Genomic DNA, 17,920 nt, shown 5'->3' on the forward strand with positions numbered 1-17,920 from the left:
CAAAATCATATCTTGAACAAAATTGGTCAAAATTGCAGTTTTCCAAGGGCAGAAAACTAGTGCAAAGTTCTGTGTGTGGAAGAAACTTATCCAGATAAGTACAACTTCCATAAATCTCTCCCTCTCTCTCAAACTAGCCAATCATACAAGGGTTCAATCTCTATTGCCAGTTTATTGTGTCATTAATTACACTCCGCCCAGAATCGCTCCACAGAGGACAATGGGGCACATTTATCATATGCTACTGCTCCGGCCTCCTGATAAACCCCGGCAGCACAGCGCAAATGTCCAGTCTATGCCAGGTCTAGGCAGTGCACAGGTGCAGGGAAGCTAATAAATGATGTCAGTGGGTAAAACACAATGCAGCAATGATCTCTGACTGTTGTTATGGTTAAACCACACAAACCAATTGTTTATTTCACACGCCAAGAATGGCAAATCCCTAGCTATGGGGTCTCATGTTGACAATCAGCAAAAGATTGACATGGACTTGAATGAAACACTATCAGTGTTAGCTGCAGGCCACTCACATCTATAGCATGATGGCTATGTATGCAGGGAAAATCTGCTGGTTTCCTGTCATATTGTCGTGGCATAGGGGATAACCGTACCATTGTCCACCACTTTTTCCGTTGTGCGTAGGGAATTTTCATAAATCTCATACACTATACTGTTAATGTATTACACTGCAGATATGCTGCAAGCACGAACCGACGGTAATATGCTACGTGTTGTGCGCCATTACACTTTTCTAAAGCACATAGTGGAAGAAGGAGACAGAGACAGTCATTGTATTGGTGGTAAATAGCAGGTATTTATTCATAATGAAAAAATAATTAACTTAAAGTACCTGACCTATTGCATTTAGTCATGTATTGTAATCGTGTTACTCTACTTTCTTGACTTTGGAGACAAATATACAATAAACATTCAGATATTACAGACTTCACACTAGATTCTTTAGGCCGTGAACATTTAACCACCAAAAAAAACCCAGATACTGAATTCTGTATAACAGTACAAAATTCCTCTCTCCGATCACCGCCAGCAACTTCTGCCGCCATATAAACACATGGCTGTCTGTAAGGCCGTACAAGTTAATAACAGGACAAAATAAAATATACATTGCACTGACACAAAAAGTCAGCTGTGTTAATAACTCATGCAACAAGTAACAAAACTTGCTGAAATGAAAAATACTTCCTAAAAATTTTTTGCTTCTTTTCACTGCATAAATATTTTTTTTTTTTTATACACAGTTTTTTTTCTTTTCTTCTGGTTATGAATCCAAATGAGTCTTAAAATAATACAGAACAAAAATAAAATTTGGCTGCTACTGCTATATTACATAAAGGTGCGAAATAATTTATCAATAGTGTTCTACAGGACTGAGGCCTCTTACAGAGCCTGTTCTATTGGAAAACATGACATTACAATTCCATTACTACTTACAAATATACTGGAGGATACATGGGGGCTTGTATGTGAATAGCTTGGAAATTCATCATGGAGTTAAACTGGTCTCTGTGTGACCTTGTACTATATACGGTCAGAAATGGGAAGAGACATCGTTGGTTTAGAATTTTATTTGGAGAAAAATGATCCCCTTGTTCCCCACCCTTCCCCTGTTGTAATTCATGCATCTGTAAAATAACAAAGGACCACAGAGGGTTTTATATTAACACTGCTCAAAGGTATATCACACCCTATATGTATATACAAGGCTGGAATAGAAATCATCTCTTCCCCTGGTCCATAGGGGACACCCTTCCGAGTAATCCACTTCCCAATTAGCGCAGGAAAGGAGACACTTCACAGGTAAACTGAATGGCCTGAAGGTGTGCAAAAACATCTAAACCAATGATTTGTCTAGTGCAAATTTGGCAAATAAAACACATTTGGATTGGTTACATTTAGCAGACATTTACACCTTTGAGCAATGTTGGAAAAGTAGTGAAGAAAGAGAAATATTTGAAGGATGATGTGAATATATTATGTTTGACAATTATAATGTTCCTAAAATTAACATAATTACTGAACTATCCCAGGGGAGTATTACAACCAAAGCAAGTTTAGAGCCGAATGTCTTCAAATAAGAGCAAGCACTTAACTTGTCAGCCAGGAGGAGTGGCATAGGGCTCTTACACATCAGGCCAACCTAGGATTTCTAGATGTAACATCAAGAATAACTATGGGGCATCACACCTTCCTAAGGGCTGTTCCACTGGCCATTGATGTTTGGCTGGTGAGATGCTGATTTCTAGCAGATTAAATATCCCCACTGCTAACACCAGATTATGTAATGATGCTGCAAGTAAAAATATTTGACTAATAAATAATGATAAAAATGTCCTAAAAAACCAAGTAGCTGCTCGTTATATTGCTTTCCTGGGGGCATTTATATAATGTAAGCACAGGCCTGTACATATCATCAGATACAGTCACCTCGTCTACTCAGCCCAAATCAATCTGAAAATTCCCTTTACCAACAGGAGTTAAAATTCATAGAATTTTATTAAAAAAATGTTATGTGCCTTTATTCAAAAATACCCTGTGCTGCCACTATACCACAGATCAACTGTCCCGACTAAAAATGAAGGCTACAATTTGTGCTATGCATGGAACGATCAGCCATGCAACCCGATATACACATTCCATGATCCCTATGCCACTGCCATTGGGTACGGCTTGTGAGTTACATAAAAAATGGAGGCCACTATACGGCCACGTGATGATGTACGTGGCCTCTCTGTACAAGCGGACACAATGGAACCTAGGACCACAGGCTTTAACCCTTTTGTCCCCATGCAGGAAGCCTGGGCTCTGTCCTTATCGATGAGGGAGGTAACACAATAGTGGTGTGTTCCCTATCCCTGTTATTCTTTACAAGACTCAGACATAGGGCAATGGGTGTACCTTTAATATCATGCACAGACTTCATATGTTAAATCTTAGCTAGTGAATCAGAATTGAAGTGCTGTTTGGTTGTGAATGCAGCACACAATAGTAATGTAAATCCCCATGATGCTTTTAGGCAAGGCTGGACTGTGGGGGTGGAGGTAAAAGGGATGCCATAAAAATACATACATGTTGGGAGATGCAGAACAAAACAACAGTACAGACAAAAGTATATTGATGACCTATTACTCGAGTTCCTTTATAAAGATTAGTCCCATGTAACAGGCAAGTTAAAGTGGAGATTTCAATAAAAAGGCCAATATTTTATTTACAATAAACTGTACACGACTTTGAGTCATTTCTTCGTAAGCGGCTTATTTGTCCGGAAAGCTATCTATTGGGTTACTGCGCGGAGGGGCTGCTCTACACAACAAACACAAGGTAGTATGAGAGCTGTTGGTTGGGCACTTTCTTCAGCCAGCAGACGTAGCAGCAGAACTAGATTATATAGAAGCTCACCACAGTCTCCTCAACATAAAGTCATTAGTGAGCCAAGTGATCCCTTTATCTGGCGTGTCCACGACACCAAACATGTAAACTGAATATTTTATGTTCCAATCCATATGAGAAGAATGATGGGTACAGCACAAAGTGGAGTGTCTTAGGTTATCATGATGGCGGAGGGCAGTCTAATTCCTTGAAGACTCCTCAGAGCCCCTCTCATGCTGTAAATTATAGTAACAGTTCTGACACACTCTCACTGGGGAAGAGATCTTCAGTCGCTTAATTTCTGACTGGAATCGACTGCACCTGAAGACAAGGAAAAAGGAGATGATTGATATGTGGTCACAAGCAGTGCTAGAAATGGTTTCTAAGAAATAAGGTTATTATTTGCTGGCAAGAAGAATATGAATTGGAAATTATGCAATATGAACATTTTGGCTTGGGAAATGGGGGAAACCACAAACTCTCTTCCTTCTTCACCTGCTGGCGCTATTTCCGCTTCTCCATTCCACTGGTGATATCCCTCCAAAATGTGGGGGGACATTACAAGCCTTCATATGTGACCTGAAAACCCATCTGTTTGGAATTGCCTAAAATACACAATAACTGCACTGCTCTGCTCCATCTTCCCTCCCATACAGATTGCGAGCCCTCACGGGCATGGTCCTCCTTCCACTTGTAGTTTTTGTATTTCTACTTGCATTTGTTTTTGTCTTGATGTAATGTAGGTGAACCCCTTACCGATTGTACTGCACCATGTAATGAATGGTGCTCTGTAAATTAAGAAAGTATTCCTATGTAACATCACTAAATATACCAGAACGTCACAGTGCATGGAGGGCGCGCGAGAGAGAGTTTATATCGCTAGTCATTGACACCTTATGGGCTCCAAGGCTCAGGCGTGCCACCTCCTCGGGAGTCCCATAAAAAGCACCTTGGACTGGGACCGCTATGGATCCTAAATAGCGGCACAGCTTGTTCAAGTTTGTGCTGCAGTTTTCGGTATGGAACTAGCAAAGAATCAATGGTGCTCCCAGCAGTCAAAAATCCCTTTTAACATCTATCCTGCTAACGTTTTACTCACCACGGGTCTAAAATTATACCTGGTGTCAGGGGTGGACAGCAATAGGTATTAAACTGGTATTATTTCATTCATAGTCTTTTAGAATACAGGCAGTCCCCGGGTTACGTACAAGATTTCCAAGGTTCCATTGGTTTGTTTTTAAGTTGAATTTGTATGTAAGTTGAAACTTACATTTGTAGATCCAGACAAAAAATTTTTTTGCCCCAGTGACAATTGTTTTCAAATTTTTTGCTGTAATTGGAGCATGGATTATCAATAAAGCTTCATTACAGCCACTTTACTATAGTCCCAGACTGCAATGATCAGCTGTAAAGCATCCAGAGAGCTTCCCCAGAGATCACAATGGGCAGAGGTGTCCGTCTTTAACTAGGGTTCTTCTGTCGGGTATCCTTAAGTAGGGGACCGCCTGTACTAAAAGCCCACACTAATATATTCCAGAATGATTAAATGTGTAATAACATCCAGTTTGACTTTCTATGTTTCCCTGATACACAAGGATGCTACAGTGAAGAACAGTACAGGCGGTCCCCTACCTAAGAACACTCGACTTACATACGACCCCTAGTTACAAACGGACCTCTGGATATTGGTAATGTAATGTACTTAAATCCTAGGCTACAATGATCATCTGTAACAGTTATCACAGGCGTCTGTAATGAAGCTTTAGTGTTAATCTTGATTCTTATGACAACCTAACATTTTTAAAATCCAATTGTCACAGAGACCAAAAAAGTTCTGGCTGGGATTACAATGATAAAATATACAGTTCCGACTTACATACAAACTCAACTTAAGAACAAACCTACAGTCCCTATCTTGTATGTAACCTGGGGACTGCCTGTATATGATTTTTACAACACTAAGTTTCTAATGTCTTTGTTGTGAACCAGTTCTTTCTCCAATGACCGTTCACACATTCTGTAATAGGGTTACAAATACTAGACATACAGGACATATACTTACTTTTGGCAAAAGAGCTGCCCACAGTTTCGGCAATGGTGTCTCCTCTCAGTCAGTGAAAACCTCACTGCACATCCCGAACAACTGTCCATCCCTTCATCCTTTACCCAGTGGTCGGCAGCAGATCGCCCTGGCTGATCACTTACTGACCAGCTGAACACCCGTCCCCTGCTGTCTCCAACCAGGATCCTGCTGTGATCCCTGCAGATCCACAGAAAATGGAAAATAATAGCCAAATGTTTAAAGCAATGTTTAAATAATACAATGTTTAAGGCAAGAAGGATCTAGCCCACATAAAGACACCCTTTGTTATGGAGATACCACCATTGAATGACAGTAATAAATGGAGCAGTGTAATAAGACTGCACATATTTATCATCTCTAGCAACTTCGACATTACATCAACATCCCAATTCAAAACATCTTCTCCCATACAAAGTCCAGCAAGTAGGCAGTGCAACGTTTCGGTGTGGGAGCACACCTTTGTCAAGCATGGCATTGTTTGTAGATTTTAATGGCACCATTTTCGGGTACATGTAACTTATTAATAAAATATAAATTGGAAAAACCAGCAATACTGTTTTTGTGAGGTATAAATATATTCTTCCTCTCTAGGTTTATTTGATTCCAGCAATACCATATATATTAATTTAAATTTTATTAATAAGTTACATGTGCCTAAAATGGTGCCATTAAAATCCACAAACAATCCCACTAAAAACGAGCCCCAATATGGCTACATTGATGGTTTAGCCACAAATACCAAAGGTGTGTTTAGTCTTTTAGATGGGTAATGGAGTACACTAGATGCCAAATATAAATTATTCCTCTTAGAAACAGCTGAGGGTCATGTAAAAGTTACGGTGAGAGTGTCCTGGCTTTATCCACACTTGTAGAGCACAGGCTGTGATGTATATTCCATCTGTATGGCAAACACTTACTTGGATATCCCCAGAGCTGTGATCTCTGCAGGGTGAGCGTTGTCTTTCCGATCGAATGCTGTGTGCATAGTTAGTTTACTTCTGAACACTAGCTGCCGCTCCCACCTGTATCCTGAAATAAAGAACCAGCAAATTCACCATGACATCAGGCCTTACACCACAACAATATGTGCAGCAGAAGTATCTGGGGTCTCTAATACCCTTGGAGTATTAGGAGACTCCTTGGATAGCAGTATCAGATTACACTTGTGTTGGCTAGTATTAAAGAGGACCTCACAATGGGTACAGATTTAAGCAAAGCAGAGCCGTTTTCTGAAATGTCACTTCCAAATAGAGGAAGAGATTGCCATAAATTATAGTGTACCCCATTATTTAGTGAACCGTACCAGTTTTGAGCTTGTTATAGTGCCGGCTTTCAGGTTGGGTATTTTGACCACCACTTTGGACCTGTGGGAATTGCACTTTCGATTGGCCTTCAGAATAATTAACAAAGACAAATCCGTCTTTTTCATCCAAACTCAGTTGATCTGACCAACGTCTGGAGTCATCGGAGCTGCTGTCTGCTGACCACGCTGCCAGGCCGGCTCTAGCCGATGATGCTCTTGTTCTTGGAGTGACATTGCTGGGCTGCGCCTGGCCGTCCTTCACTCGGGTGTCTTGGCTTGAGCTCTGATCCTCCACATCGGAGTCGCTGCTGTCATCTTCCTGAGCTTCATGCCCTGAGTTGTGTTATATAAAGAGATCAACAATCTGCACCAAGCAATAATAGTTGCAGATAGATGAATAGCAATAAAGTACCTATTTGTGTCTCTGAGCACTCATCCTGCATCTCCATGGTATCAGCTGGTTCTGGTGCTGGCGTCTCGGGCACTTGTAAAAACTCCATCCTCCAGAACTGGAAAAATGAGGAACATTATTACATTCTTCCTTCATCATATCTCAAGCATATAACATGTATGAAAGATGTATTATTATACACACATTAAACAAGGAAAATGGGCAGTCTATGTTAATGTTATAGCCGTAAGACAAAGTCCTGTTATAGTAATATGAGAGAATTGTGTGCTTCCCCATCACTTTGTTTCGCTGCAGGATCACTTAGAATAGTGTAGAAAGTGGGCAGGGTTTCTTGAAATTGGCATAACAATTGTCATTTTGGTTTATTTGTGGACCTATCATGAGCAGAGATTAAAATTTTCTGGGAAAATGGAATTCATATGTTGGGCATATAAATTTGTATTTAGGACTACGGGTAATGAAAACTTATGATCCTTAGACTCTACTATAACCATTATATGAAATCATTGTTCACAACTGCATTGTACTTCGGTTTAAAAAACAAAAATATAAACATTTTTCCAGTAGGCCTTTCTTCAGAATTTGGCCCATCTTCTGCAGACTGATCAGAAATCAGAGAATGGGAGGGGGATAGTGATATGTGACACCGTTCACTGATAATAGGATTTTTATCTGGGTTTTTGGAAGCTTTGATCCAGAGAAGACACAACCTAAAAGATTTACTGTATATGAGATTAGAAAGACAAGTTCTGCTTTGTTTATAGAAGAAGAACCATTCACTTCCTCGTGACTAGTATTATACGTAAGCTCCATTTACCAGCCTTCATTGCAGTATCTTGTAGAGGAACTCTTATACATGATGATAAACTCTAATGTCATAAACTCTCTGTAAAAGATGTGACACTTCTGTAGTAAGATTGTGCAACCAGACACTTACTCTCACAACGCCGTCTGAATGTCCGGTGACAATGACATTTTGCGTGTCCCATTCATTCATTTCTGATAAGCAGCAGCATAAGATCTGTTGACTTCTTCCAGTAAATGTATTCACACTGACAATAGGATTACCATTAATGCTCCAGACATGGATGTAGGTACCAGCACAGGACACAATGTCACCCTGTAACAGAATATCACAACATAGTCATTTGCTTATTCAGAATTATTTCCTAGTATAATATTAGATGTATTATCATAAGTTTTTGCAATTTACATCATCACTTGGAAACTCACAGTTAATTCATTTATACAGAGTGCCGACACCGGAGCCCTGTGACCACGTAGCTGTGTCACAAATGAAAGCTTGTTCAGATCCCAGATGATACAGGTGCGATCACGGGATCCACTGACAACGATGTGATATGCCAAGGAAGCGGTAAGGCATGTAACTGTGTCCGTATGTCCAATCAGTGCCTGAAATACAAAGCAGAGAGGATATCAAGAGTCATGGAGCTACTGTCCCCTCTGTCTATACATCATTTTTACTACAGAATAAGTATAAGCCACAAGGTGTTATTTAAAATACAGAGCTAGACCATTGGAGAGGGTTACTATAGGCCACTTTTATTATAAAATCCAGAATACACTGCTGAGCTGCTTTTATAGGGGGGTGATACTACACAACCAGACCTCTGTTACAGGTAATGATCCAGAATACAGAGCTATACAGATGTTATAGTGCAGCCTGCAGTTATGGGTAGTGATCTAGACTACACAGCCAGCCTGCAGTTATGGGTAGTGATGTAGACTACACAGCCAGCCTGCAGTTATGGGTAGTGATCTAGACTACACAACCAGCCTGCAGTTATGGGTAGTGATCTAGACTACACAGCCAGCCTGCAGTTATGGGTAGTGAGCTAGACTACACAACCAGCCTGCAGTTATGGGTAGTGAGCTAGACTACACAACCAGCATGCAGTTATGGGTAGTGAGCTAGACTACACAGCCAGCCTGCAGTTATGGGTAGTGATCCAGACTACACAACCAGCCTGCAGTTATGGGAAGTGATCTAGACTACACAGCCAGCCTGCAGTTATGGGTAGTGATCTAGACTACACAACCAGCATGCAGTTATGGGTAGTGAGCTAGACTACACAGCCAGCCTGCAGTTATGGGTAGTGATCCAGACTACACAACCAGCCTGCAGTTATGGGTAGTGATCTAGACTACACAACCAGCCTGCAGTTATGGGTAGTGATCTAGACTACACAACCAGCCTGCAGTTATGGGTAGTGATCTAGACTACACAACCAGCCTGCAGTTATGGGTAGTGATCTAGACTACACAACCAGCCTGCAGTTATGGGTAGTGATCTAGACTACACAACCAGCCTGCAGTTATGGGTAGTGATCTAGACTACACAGCCAGCCTGCAGTTATGGGTAGTGAGCTAGACTACACAACCAGCCTGCAGTTATGGGTAGTGAGCTAGACTACACAACCAGCCTGCAGTTATGGGTAGTGAGCTAGACTACACAACCAGCATGCAGTTATGGGTAGTGATCCAGACTACACAACCAGCCTGCAGTTATGGGAAGTGATCTAGACTACACAACCAGCATGCAGTTATGGGTAGTGATCCAGACTACACAGCCAGCCTGCAGTTATGGGTAGTGATCTAGACTACACAACCAGCCTGCAGTTATGGGTAGTGATCTAGACTACACAGCCAGCCTGCAGTTATGGGTAGTGATCTAGACTACACAGCCAGCCTGCAGTTATGGGTAGTGATCTAGACTACACAACCAGCCTGCAGTTATGGGTAGTGATCTAGACTACACAGCCAGCCTGCAGTTATGGGTAGTGATCTAGACTACACAGCCAGCCTGCAGTTATGGGTAGTGATCTAGACTACACAACCAGCATGCAGTTATGGGTAGTGAGCTAGACTACACAGCCAGCCTGCAGTTATGGGTAGTGATCCAGACTACACAACCAGCCTGCAGTTATGGGTAGTGATCTAGACTACACAACCAGCCTGCAGTTATGGGTAGTGATCTAGACTACACAACCAGCCTGCAGTTATGGGTAGTGATCTAGACTACACAGCCAGCCTGCAGTTATGGGTAGTGATCTAGACTACACAACCAGCCTGCAGTTATGGGTAGTGATCTAGACTACACAGCCAGCCTGCAGTTATGGGTAGTGATCCAGACTGTAGTTGTAGGTGATGATCCAGATTACACATTGAGAACGCCTTTACAGGGAGAGGTTCAGTTTACCTTGTCAGGTTGCTGACTGGTAACTCTATATAGGAAGAGTTGTTACATACCTGTTTCAGTGTGAGAGATTTTGCTTTTTCTTTTGATGTTCCCATCTCCCACACACAGATCACTGTACTTGTTCCGCCAGTGATAACCAATTTAGGGTTTGGGCAAATGGCACAGAGAATCTGCCCCCATTCAGATAAGCATTCATAAACAACAACCGCCTGCAAAACAAGACAAACTCTTTTTGTAAAACTTGTTCATATCGTCGTTCCATCAGAAGAAGGGGTGATGTTTACTAACCTTGTCGGACTCATATGTTCCAAGTCTACAACTGAGGTCAGCGTAGCCCCATGCAAATGTCTTGTTCCATGTGGGTGGGATGAGAACCTTGTTCTGTTCTACAGCCAGAATTCCCTTATCGGTGCAAACAATCTGACCAACTGGTTCTTTAAGTTCTTAACAAAACAACAGAGGTTTTTATGAACACACTTCTGGTCAGCTATTATGTCTGTAGACCAACACATGCCTAGAGATCAGACAAGACTAAACAGAGCTGAACATTACTTGTCAAGTGTACGGAGGAGCCATCAGACAGCAGAAACCAAGGCCTTTAATATACTGTAGCTAAAAATCTAATATATGAAGCTGGAAGTCACCAAATTTTGCACAGCCGCTCTCTGTGACTCAGGGAACCCACTTATTAAAAAACCATATACAGGAGCCATTGTCTGCTGCTGCTGTGGTATTTGGAAGCTGAGCCGTGATTGGTTGCTGTTCTGCCACAGGTCATTAATATGAGCTTTGATTGGTTACTATAGGCAATGAGTATAAGATCCTTGTGTGTGAGGCAAGATAAATAGGGATACAGAGATAGAGCTGATCTGTGATTGGTTTCCATGGGTAACTGAAACAGTTTTACCTCAGACACTTCAGATAAATCTCCCTTATTTTATAAACAGCTGTGGGAAAAAGAAACTTGTGCTCTGCTTGGTTGCCATGGGCATCTAGAGCAGTACTGCTCTCAGACACTTCTGATAAATCTCCCCTTAGACAAAGTGACAGTCAGAGACACAGTCACCGGAATGAGAGTGTCAGAGACAGAGACAATGGGGCAGATTTATCAAGCTGTCTGAAAGTCAGAATATTCCTAGTTGCCCATGGCAACCAATTACAGCTCTGCTTTCATTTTACCGGTGCTCATGAATATTTTAAAGGGAAGCTCTGATTGGTTGCCATGGGAAACTAAGAATATTCTGACTTTCAGACGGGTTGATAAATCTGCCCCAGTGGCTGGAATGAGAGCGTCAGGGACAGAGACAGTGGCTGGAATGGGAGCGTCAGGGACAGAGACAATGGCTGGAATGAGAGCGTCAGGGACAGAGACAGTGGCTGGAATGAGAGCGTCAGGGACAGAGACAGTGGCTGGAATGAGAGCGTCAGGGACAGAGACAATGGCTGGAATGGGAGCGTCAGGGACAGAGACAATGGCTGGAATGGGAGCGTCAGGGACAGAGACAGTGGCTGGAATGAGAGCGTCAGGGACAGAGACAGTGGCTGGAATGAGAGCGTCAGGGACAGAGACAGTGGCTGGAATGAGAGCGTCAGGGACAGAGACAGTGGCTGGAATGAGAGCGTCAGGGACAGAGACAATGGCTGGAATGGGAGCGTCAGGGACAGAGACAGTGGCTGGAATGGGAGCGTCAGGGACAGAGACAGTGGCTGGAATGAGAGCGTCAGGGACAGAGACAGTGGCTGGAATGAGAGCGTCAGGGACAGAGACAGTGGCTGGAATGAGAGCGTCAGGGACAGAGACAGTGGCTGGAATGAGAGCGTCAGGGACAGAGACAGTGGCTGGAATGAGAGCGTCAGGGACAGAGACAGTGGCTGGAATGAGAGCGTCAGGGACAGAGACAGTGGCTGGAATGAGAGCGTCAGGGACAGAGACAGTGGCTGGAATGAGAGCGTCAGGGACAGAGACAGTGGCTGGAATGAGAGCGTCAGGGACAGAGACAGTGGCTGGAATGAGAGCGTCAGGGACAGAGACAGTGGCTGGAATGAGAGCGTCAGGGACAGAGACAATGGCTGGAATGGGAGCGTCAGGGACAGAGACAATGGCTGGAATGGGAGCGTCAGGGACAGAGACAGTGGCTGGAATGAGAGCGTCAGGGGCAGAGGCTGGAATGAGAGAGTTAGGGACAGACAGTGGCTGGATTGAGTGCGTCAGGTACCGACAGTGACTGGAATGAGAGCGTCAGGGACAGAGACAGTGGCTAGAATGAGAGAGTCAGGGACAGAGACAATGGTTGGAATGAGAACGTCAGGGACAGAGACAATGGTTGGAATGAGAACGTCAGGGACAGAGACAATGGTTGGAATGAGAACGTCAGGGACAGAGACAATGGTTGGAATGAGAACGTCAGGGACAGAGACAGAGGCTGGAATGAGAGCGTCAGGGACAGAGACAATGGTTGGAATGAGAGCGTCAGGGACAGAGACAGAGGCTGGAATGAGAGCGTCAGGGACAGACAGTGGCTGGAATGAGAGCATCAGGGACAGACAGTGGCTGGAATGAGAGAGTCAAAAATGATGGTCAGTGACAGTCGTAGACAGTATATAGATACACATTAAATACATATTGTTTTAACCTTTTCTATTTTGCTTTAGCTAAGAGCAGTTATTTACTTTCCCAGGTAATGCCGGGAGCTCCAGCTACTGGTGCACTATAAAGTGAATATTTCCTCTACTATTATTAGAATGTGACCTTTTAGTGATACAAATTAATCTATGTAAGGTAAAAAGAGGTTGTCTACAGAATAAATCTATTGGGCTCATGTTCTGCTCCTCTTAGGTTGAATTGTATCAGTTATACAAATGAAGGATTTGTATAAGGATTTCATTCAGAAAGTCTTCAGACACTTTCACAATTTTTTATTTGTTCTGTTACCATCAAGTTTTCCCCTATTGATCTGCACTGAATACCCCATATTGACAACAGAATGTTAGAAATCTTTGCTAAAATATGGCATTGACATAAGTACATAGACCACTTAATGAGTATTTAGTTGAAGCATCATAGGTAACCTGTATTTTATTGTAAAGAGTCTGCAATGTCTACATTACTCTCAATATGGCAAGGACAATACCTTTCACCGGTGCCAATGAAGGTCTCAAGTTGTCCAAGTGGTGAAAAAATATCTTGTCACAGGAAGATCCCAGGGGCATAGATATCGATGACAAGTCTCCATTGATGCGACTTCTTACTCGTTTTGGTGGATGTGGCTTTTTAAATAACTACATTAAGTAAAAAGATAACACTGTAAAAATGGAGACATTAATGGTTACAAATATTTTTTCTGAGATATAATGCCTGAGTCGTATAAAGGTATCAACCAAAGCATTTGGACTCGGGCAGTACTAGGGACCTGAAATATTTAGGTATGCTAGGGTTAATAAGGAGACCACCACTGCCCCTCAACAGACAAACTGGTGTTCTTCTTCAATGAATACCATGCTTCTTTTCTACCTGTAAGAACAAATACAGTGGTTGAATAAGGTACCGTTCATTCTTTTTTTGGAAATCTATCAAGGACACTTTACCTGCTTAGGTATCTGCCCGAAATTATTAATAAAGCCAATGGTAGCAGTCTCTTTCAAAGGGTCATTGATGTTATAGATGTCTACTTGTCCCTCGTAGAAGAGGTGATGAAAAACATTGACAGAATCTACAGCAGCTGGCCCCTGTTGCTTGTAGCCAAAGATGAGGTCTATCCATTCATGCAGGTGGGCACTGACATAGTCACATTCCAGAGCCTGAGAGAACAGGAACAGTCTTTATACGGAGAGGCACTGAGCCTATACACAGCCATTATTGACGTTGTGTTACATTTCATTTATATACATTCAGAATATACTGCATGTTTAACGCATCCTTCCCTCTTACCTCTCTATGCACACGGATAAATTCCCGGGGGTCCCCTTTGGCCCATGGGGGTAGTATTACATCACCAAGTTTTGTACCATTCTGTTTACAACCTGCACAAATAATTGACAGACAAAACACATTAATGAGTTACCAAATTCAGCAATAGGCTAGAAGTGGCACTTCCTAATACAATCCAAAGCTTAGTACATTCTAAATCGGGTGTTTATTGCTTGCTTACAATTTGTGGGATGAACAATTGCCTTGGAAAAAACACTGCAAAACGCAGAGCAAAAAAGTGTTCAACATTTATGCAGAACATATGTGCCCTTTATATCAATGCATCGCGACTTTTCTTTTTCAATTTATACCGTAAGGGGTCTACCCTGTAATGATACTGATAACTAATCCATTAGATAATTTATCAATGTCAGATAAAGTACAGCATAATAAGCTACATTCATCATTCTCTCTTACATGAATTAGCAACAAACCCCATTGCATTTCACTTTTTATAGTTAGGAGGGTTAATAAGAATTATTTAATGAAGACTTTAGCTTTTACCAAGGTCAAAGTTGTTGGAGTTGAGAAGGAATTCAGGCAGGTAGAAAAACTCTGGAATAAGTTCCTTTACGTCAGCCATGTTGTGTTTGGAAGCCGAGTACCAGGCCTCACGCACACTGTGAAACATTCGATCGGCCAGGTCAAAGTGTCCGCCCTTGTTTTAGATTAAGGAGATATAGATCATTGTATTAGTAAACATTAATGAGGCAGATTGATTACATATCTGTATTGTATATGTCAAGTATTCAGACACCTTTACATTTTTCACTCACTCACATGTTTCATTGCAGCCAACTGGTAAGATCAAAAAAGTTATTTTTTTTTGCTCATTAATGTGCACCCTGCACCCCATCTTAACAAAGAAAAACAGAAATGCAGATATTTTTGCTAATTTATTTAACATGAAAAACTGAAACATAATAAGTCATAAGTATTCAGAACCTTTACTGTGACACTTATATTTAAAGGACCAAATGGATAAAAAAATGTAAACCGACATACTGGTGTGTGCTCCTCTGACAGGATCCGCTCTTCTTTTAGCGACTTATGCCCTGTTTTTTAAAAGGCTTTTACAATTATGCAGATGAGCCTGAGGGCCTCTGGGCTCGGTAGGTGTTAATGGAGCCTTGAGCCCCTCTGTCTCATTTGCATAATTTTAAGCACCTTTTTTTTCTTAAAAACAAGGTCATAGGACGCTTAATGAAGTGCAGGTCCTGCCAGAGGGGACACACACCAGTATGTCCGTGTGCTTGATTTACAATCCTTGATCCTGGTGGTAGATGTACTTTAACTCACATGCTGTCCATTTCCTTCTTATCCTCCTTGAGATGGTTCTATTCTGTTATTGGAGTCCATCTGAGTTTATTAAACCGATTGCCATTCCTAATCAAGTACACACACCTGTCTATACAAGATCTTACCATGAAATATGGTAGTGGCAGCATCTTGCTATGTGGGTATTTTTCAGTTGCAGGGACAGGACAACTGGTTGCAATTGAATGAAAAATGAATGCAGAGATATCCAAGTAAAGAGATCTGGATGAAAACCTCTTCCAGGGTGCTCTGGACCTCAGACTGGACCTCCGGTTCACCTTCCAACAAGACCATGACCCTAAGCACACAGCTAAAATAACAAAGCAGTGACTCCAGAACAACTCTGTGACCATTCCTGACTGGTCCAGCCAGAGCCCTGATCTAAATCCTAATGAGCATCTCTGGAGAGTCTTGAAAATGGCTTCCACCAACATTCACCATCCAACATGAGGGGACTGGAGAGGATCTGCAAGGAACAACGGCAGAGGATCCCCAAATCCAGGAGTGAAAAACTTGTTGCATCATTCCCAAGAAGGGAATTCTAGTGGCTGTAATAGCATAAAAGATACTTGTACTCTTTACTGAGGAAAGGGTTAGACTACTTATATTTTAGTTTTTCTTGTTTAATAAATTAGCAAAAATATCTACATTTCCGTTGTTTCTATCAATGTGTGGTGCAGAGTGTACATTAATGAGCAAAAAAAGAACTTTGTTTTATTGAAGCCAAAAAGAGCGAAAAGAGCGAAAAATGTAAAGGGGTACATACATTATGTACCCACTTTATGTTTTCTAATGTGAGTCCATTGCAGTTACACTTACCTGAAGCCTGAGGAATATCTGAGTGAATGGCTCCATCCGGACAAGATAAGATGCCACAATCATAGCGGAGCTATAATGTGTCCCATAGTGATAAGCTGGTGTCTCACCTGCATGATAAAATAGGAGGATTATTAAAATATTGTAGGGTTTACATTGAGACAGACACTTAATACAGACCTCCCAACCATTATGGAAGCAGTGAGACAGTCCACATTAGGGCAAAATTATGTGCACTCCTAATTTTGTCCCTCTTTTTCTGCTATGAAAGTTGGGAGATATTCTAATAGAACTAAATGCCAGTGTGGGTCAATATCCGTAATCCATACCCATAAATATGTGGGGCCCTGGGCAAAACTAAAATTGGGCCCAAAAAAATAAAACTACCGCTTATCCTCGAGTATAAGCCGACCCAAGTATAAGCCGAGGCCCCTAATTTTACCACAAAAACCGGTAAAACCTATTTTTTTACTCTTGTATAAGCAGAGTTTGGGTTTTCAGCACATTTTTGTGCTGAAAAACTAGGCTTATACTCGAGTATATATGGAGTATATTATGAATAGTTACATTCAGTGAGTTTGCTCCCTTTAGGCCTGCACAATAATAACACTTTGTGGTTTACAAACAGTAGTATGGTGAGACCATGTGTAATTTGGGACTGTAGGAGAATTTTATAGGGGATAGACAGATGATAGGTAGACTTATTATAGAAGATATGTTTGAGCACGACCATATCAAAGGTAATATTTGGCAGCATCTGAATTTGTGTTTCTAAAAACTCACCATTGGGATCTTCCCAATCTTTGTAACGCTTCTTATACTGTGCCAGTCTGTCATCAGTCTGTGCTCCCATTGGCTTGGCAAGGTTTCGAAAAGTTTTTGGATTGGTCAAGTCCAATTCCTTCCATTAAGTATTAAAAATACATTTTATTAAATTGCAACATACAATGTTAACTGCAAAATATAAAGAACTACATAAAAGATTCTGGGACAATAAAATGATCAACCGTTGCAGTGGCCATAAGCTTCCTGCATTGATAGCAGATTTATAGTTATGGCAAACATAAGAGAGCCACCTGAACCCATGCATGTAGGTAAAGCCAGCCATAAACACATCAAGAAATGCTTTTCCATTTTCTGTCTGGAGCACCACAAACGTGGAAGCCTACCGAGAAACCACAGCAATTGCCACTGTACTAATAGGCAACTTTGTGCACCGGATTATGAGCACCAGGACTTCCACAGATGTAGAGCTGTGACTCTGAAGACTTCCCAGTGAAGGTTTCTATTCTTCAAGACCAATTTTTTTTTGGTCCACCACTTGCCAGTGCCAAAAAAATCAAAAGGAAGCATATTAATTGTGACGTAGTTCCACACCACAAAAACCACGTCCTTTTTCAGAGCAGAGTCAAAGG

At 41.7% G+C, this 17,920-nt stretch overlaps 1 protein-coding gene across 7 annotated transcripts in view; it reads right to left on the bottom strand.

Annotated features, from left to right (window-relative positions):
- Window positions 1–789: 789 nt before the first annotated feature.
- Window positions 790–17,920, bottom strand: part of WDFY3 (WD repeat and FYVE domain containing 3) — a 152,676-nt gene continuing 135,545 nt past the window's right edge. For all 7 annotated transcript variants that reach the window (XM_072116004.1, XM_072116022.1, XM_072116048.1 and 4 more), the window contains 15 exons: window positions 17,289–17,406; window positions 16,509–16,615; window positions 14,877–15,030; window positions 14,334–14,425; window positions 13,991–14,203; window positions 13,537–13,684; window positions 10,694–10,848; window positions 10,456–10,614; window positions 8,419–8,598; window positions 8,123–8,305; window positions 7,186–7,282; window positions 6,774–7,106; window positions 6,388–6,499; window positions 5,450–5,647; window positions 790–3,708 (listed from right to left, as the gene is read on the bottom strand). In XM_072116004.1, the coding sequence (XP_071972105.1) occupies window positions 3,588–3,708; window positions 5,450–5,647; window positions 6,388–6,499; window positions 6,774–7,106; window positions 7,186–7,282; window positions 8,123–8,305; window positions 8,419–8,598; window positions 10,456–10,614; window positions 10,694–10,848; window positions 13,537–13,684; window positions 13,991–14,203; window positions 14,334–14,425; window positions 14,877–15,030; window positions 16,509–16,615; window positions 17,289–17,406 (2,370 nt within the window). In that variant the 3' untranslated portion in view covers window positions 790–3,587. The remainder of the gene's footprint in view (window positions 3,709–5,449; window positions 5,648–6,387; window positions 6,500–6,773; window positions 7,107–7,185; window positions 7,283–8,122; window positions 8,306–8,418; window positions 8,599–10,455; window positions 10,615–10,693; window positions 10,849–13,536; window positions 13,685–13,990; window positions 14,204–14,333; window positions 14,426–14,876; window positions 15,031–16,508; window positions 16,616–17,288; window positions 17,407–17,920) is intronic.

The sequence above is a fragment of the Engystomops pustulosus genome, chromosome 1 (genome assembly GCF_040894005.1).
Source record: "Engystomops pustulosus chromosome 1, aEngPut4.maternal, whole genome shotgun sequence".
Classification (NCBI taxonomy): Eukaryota; Metazoa; Chordata; class Amphibia; order Anura; family Leptodactylidae; genus Engystomops; species Engystomops pustulosus.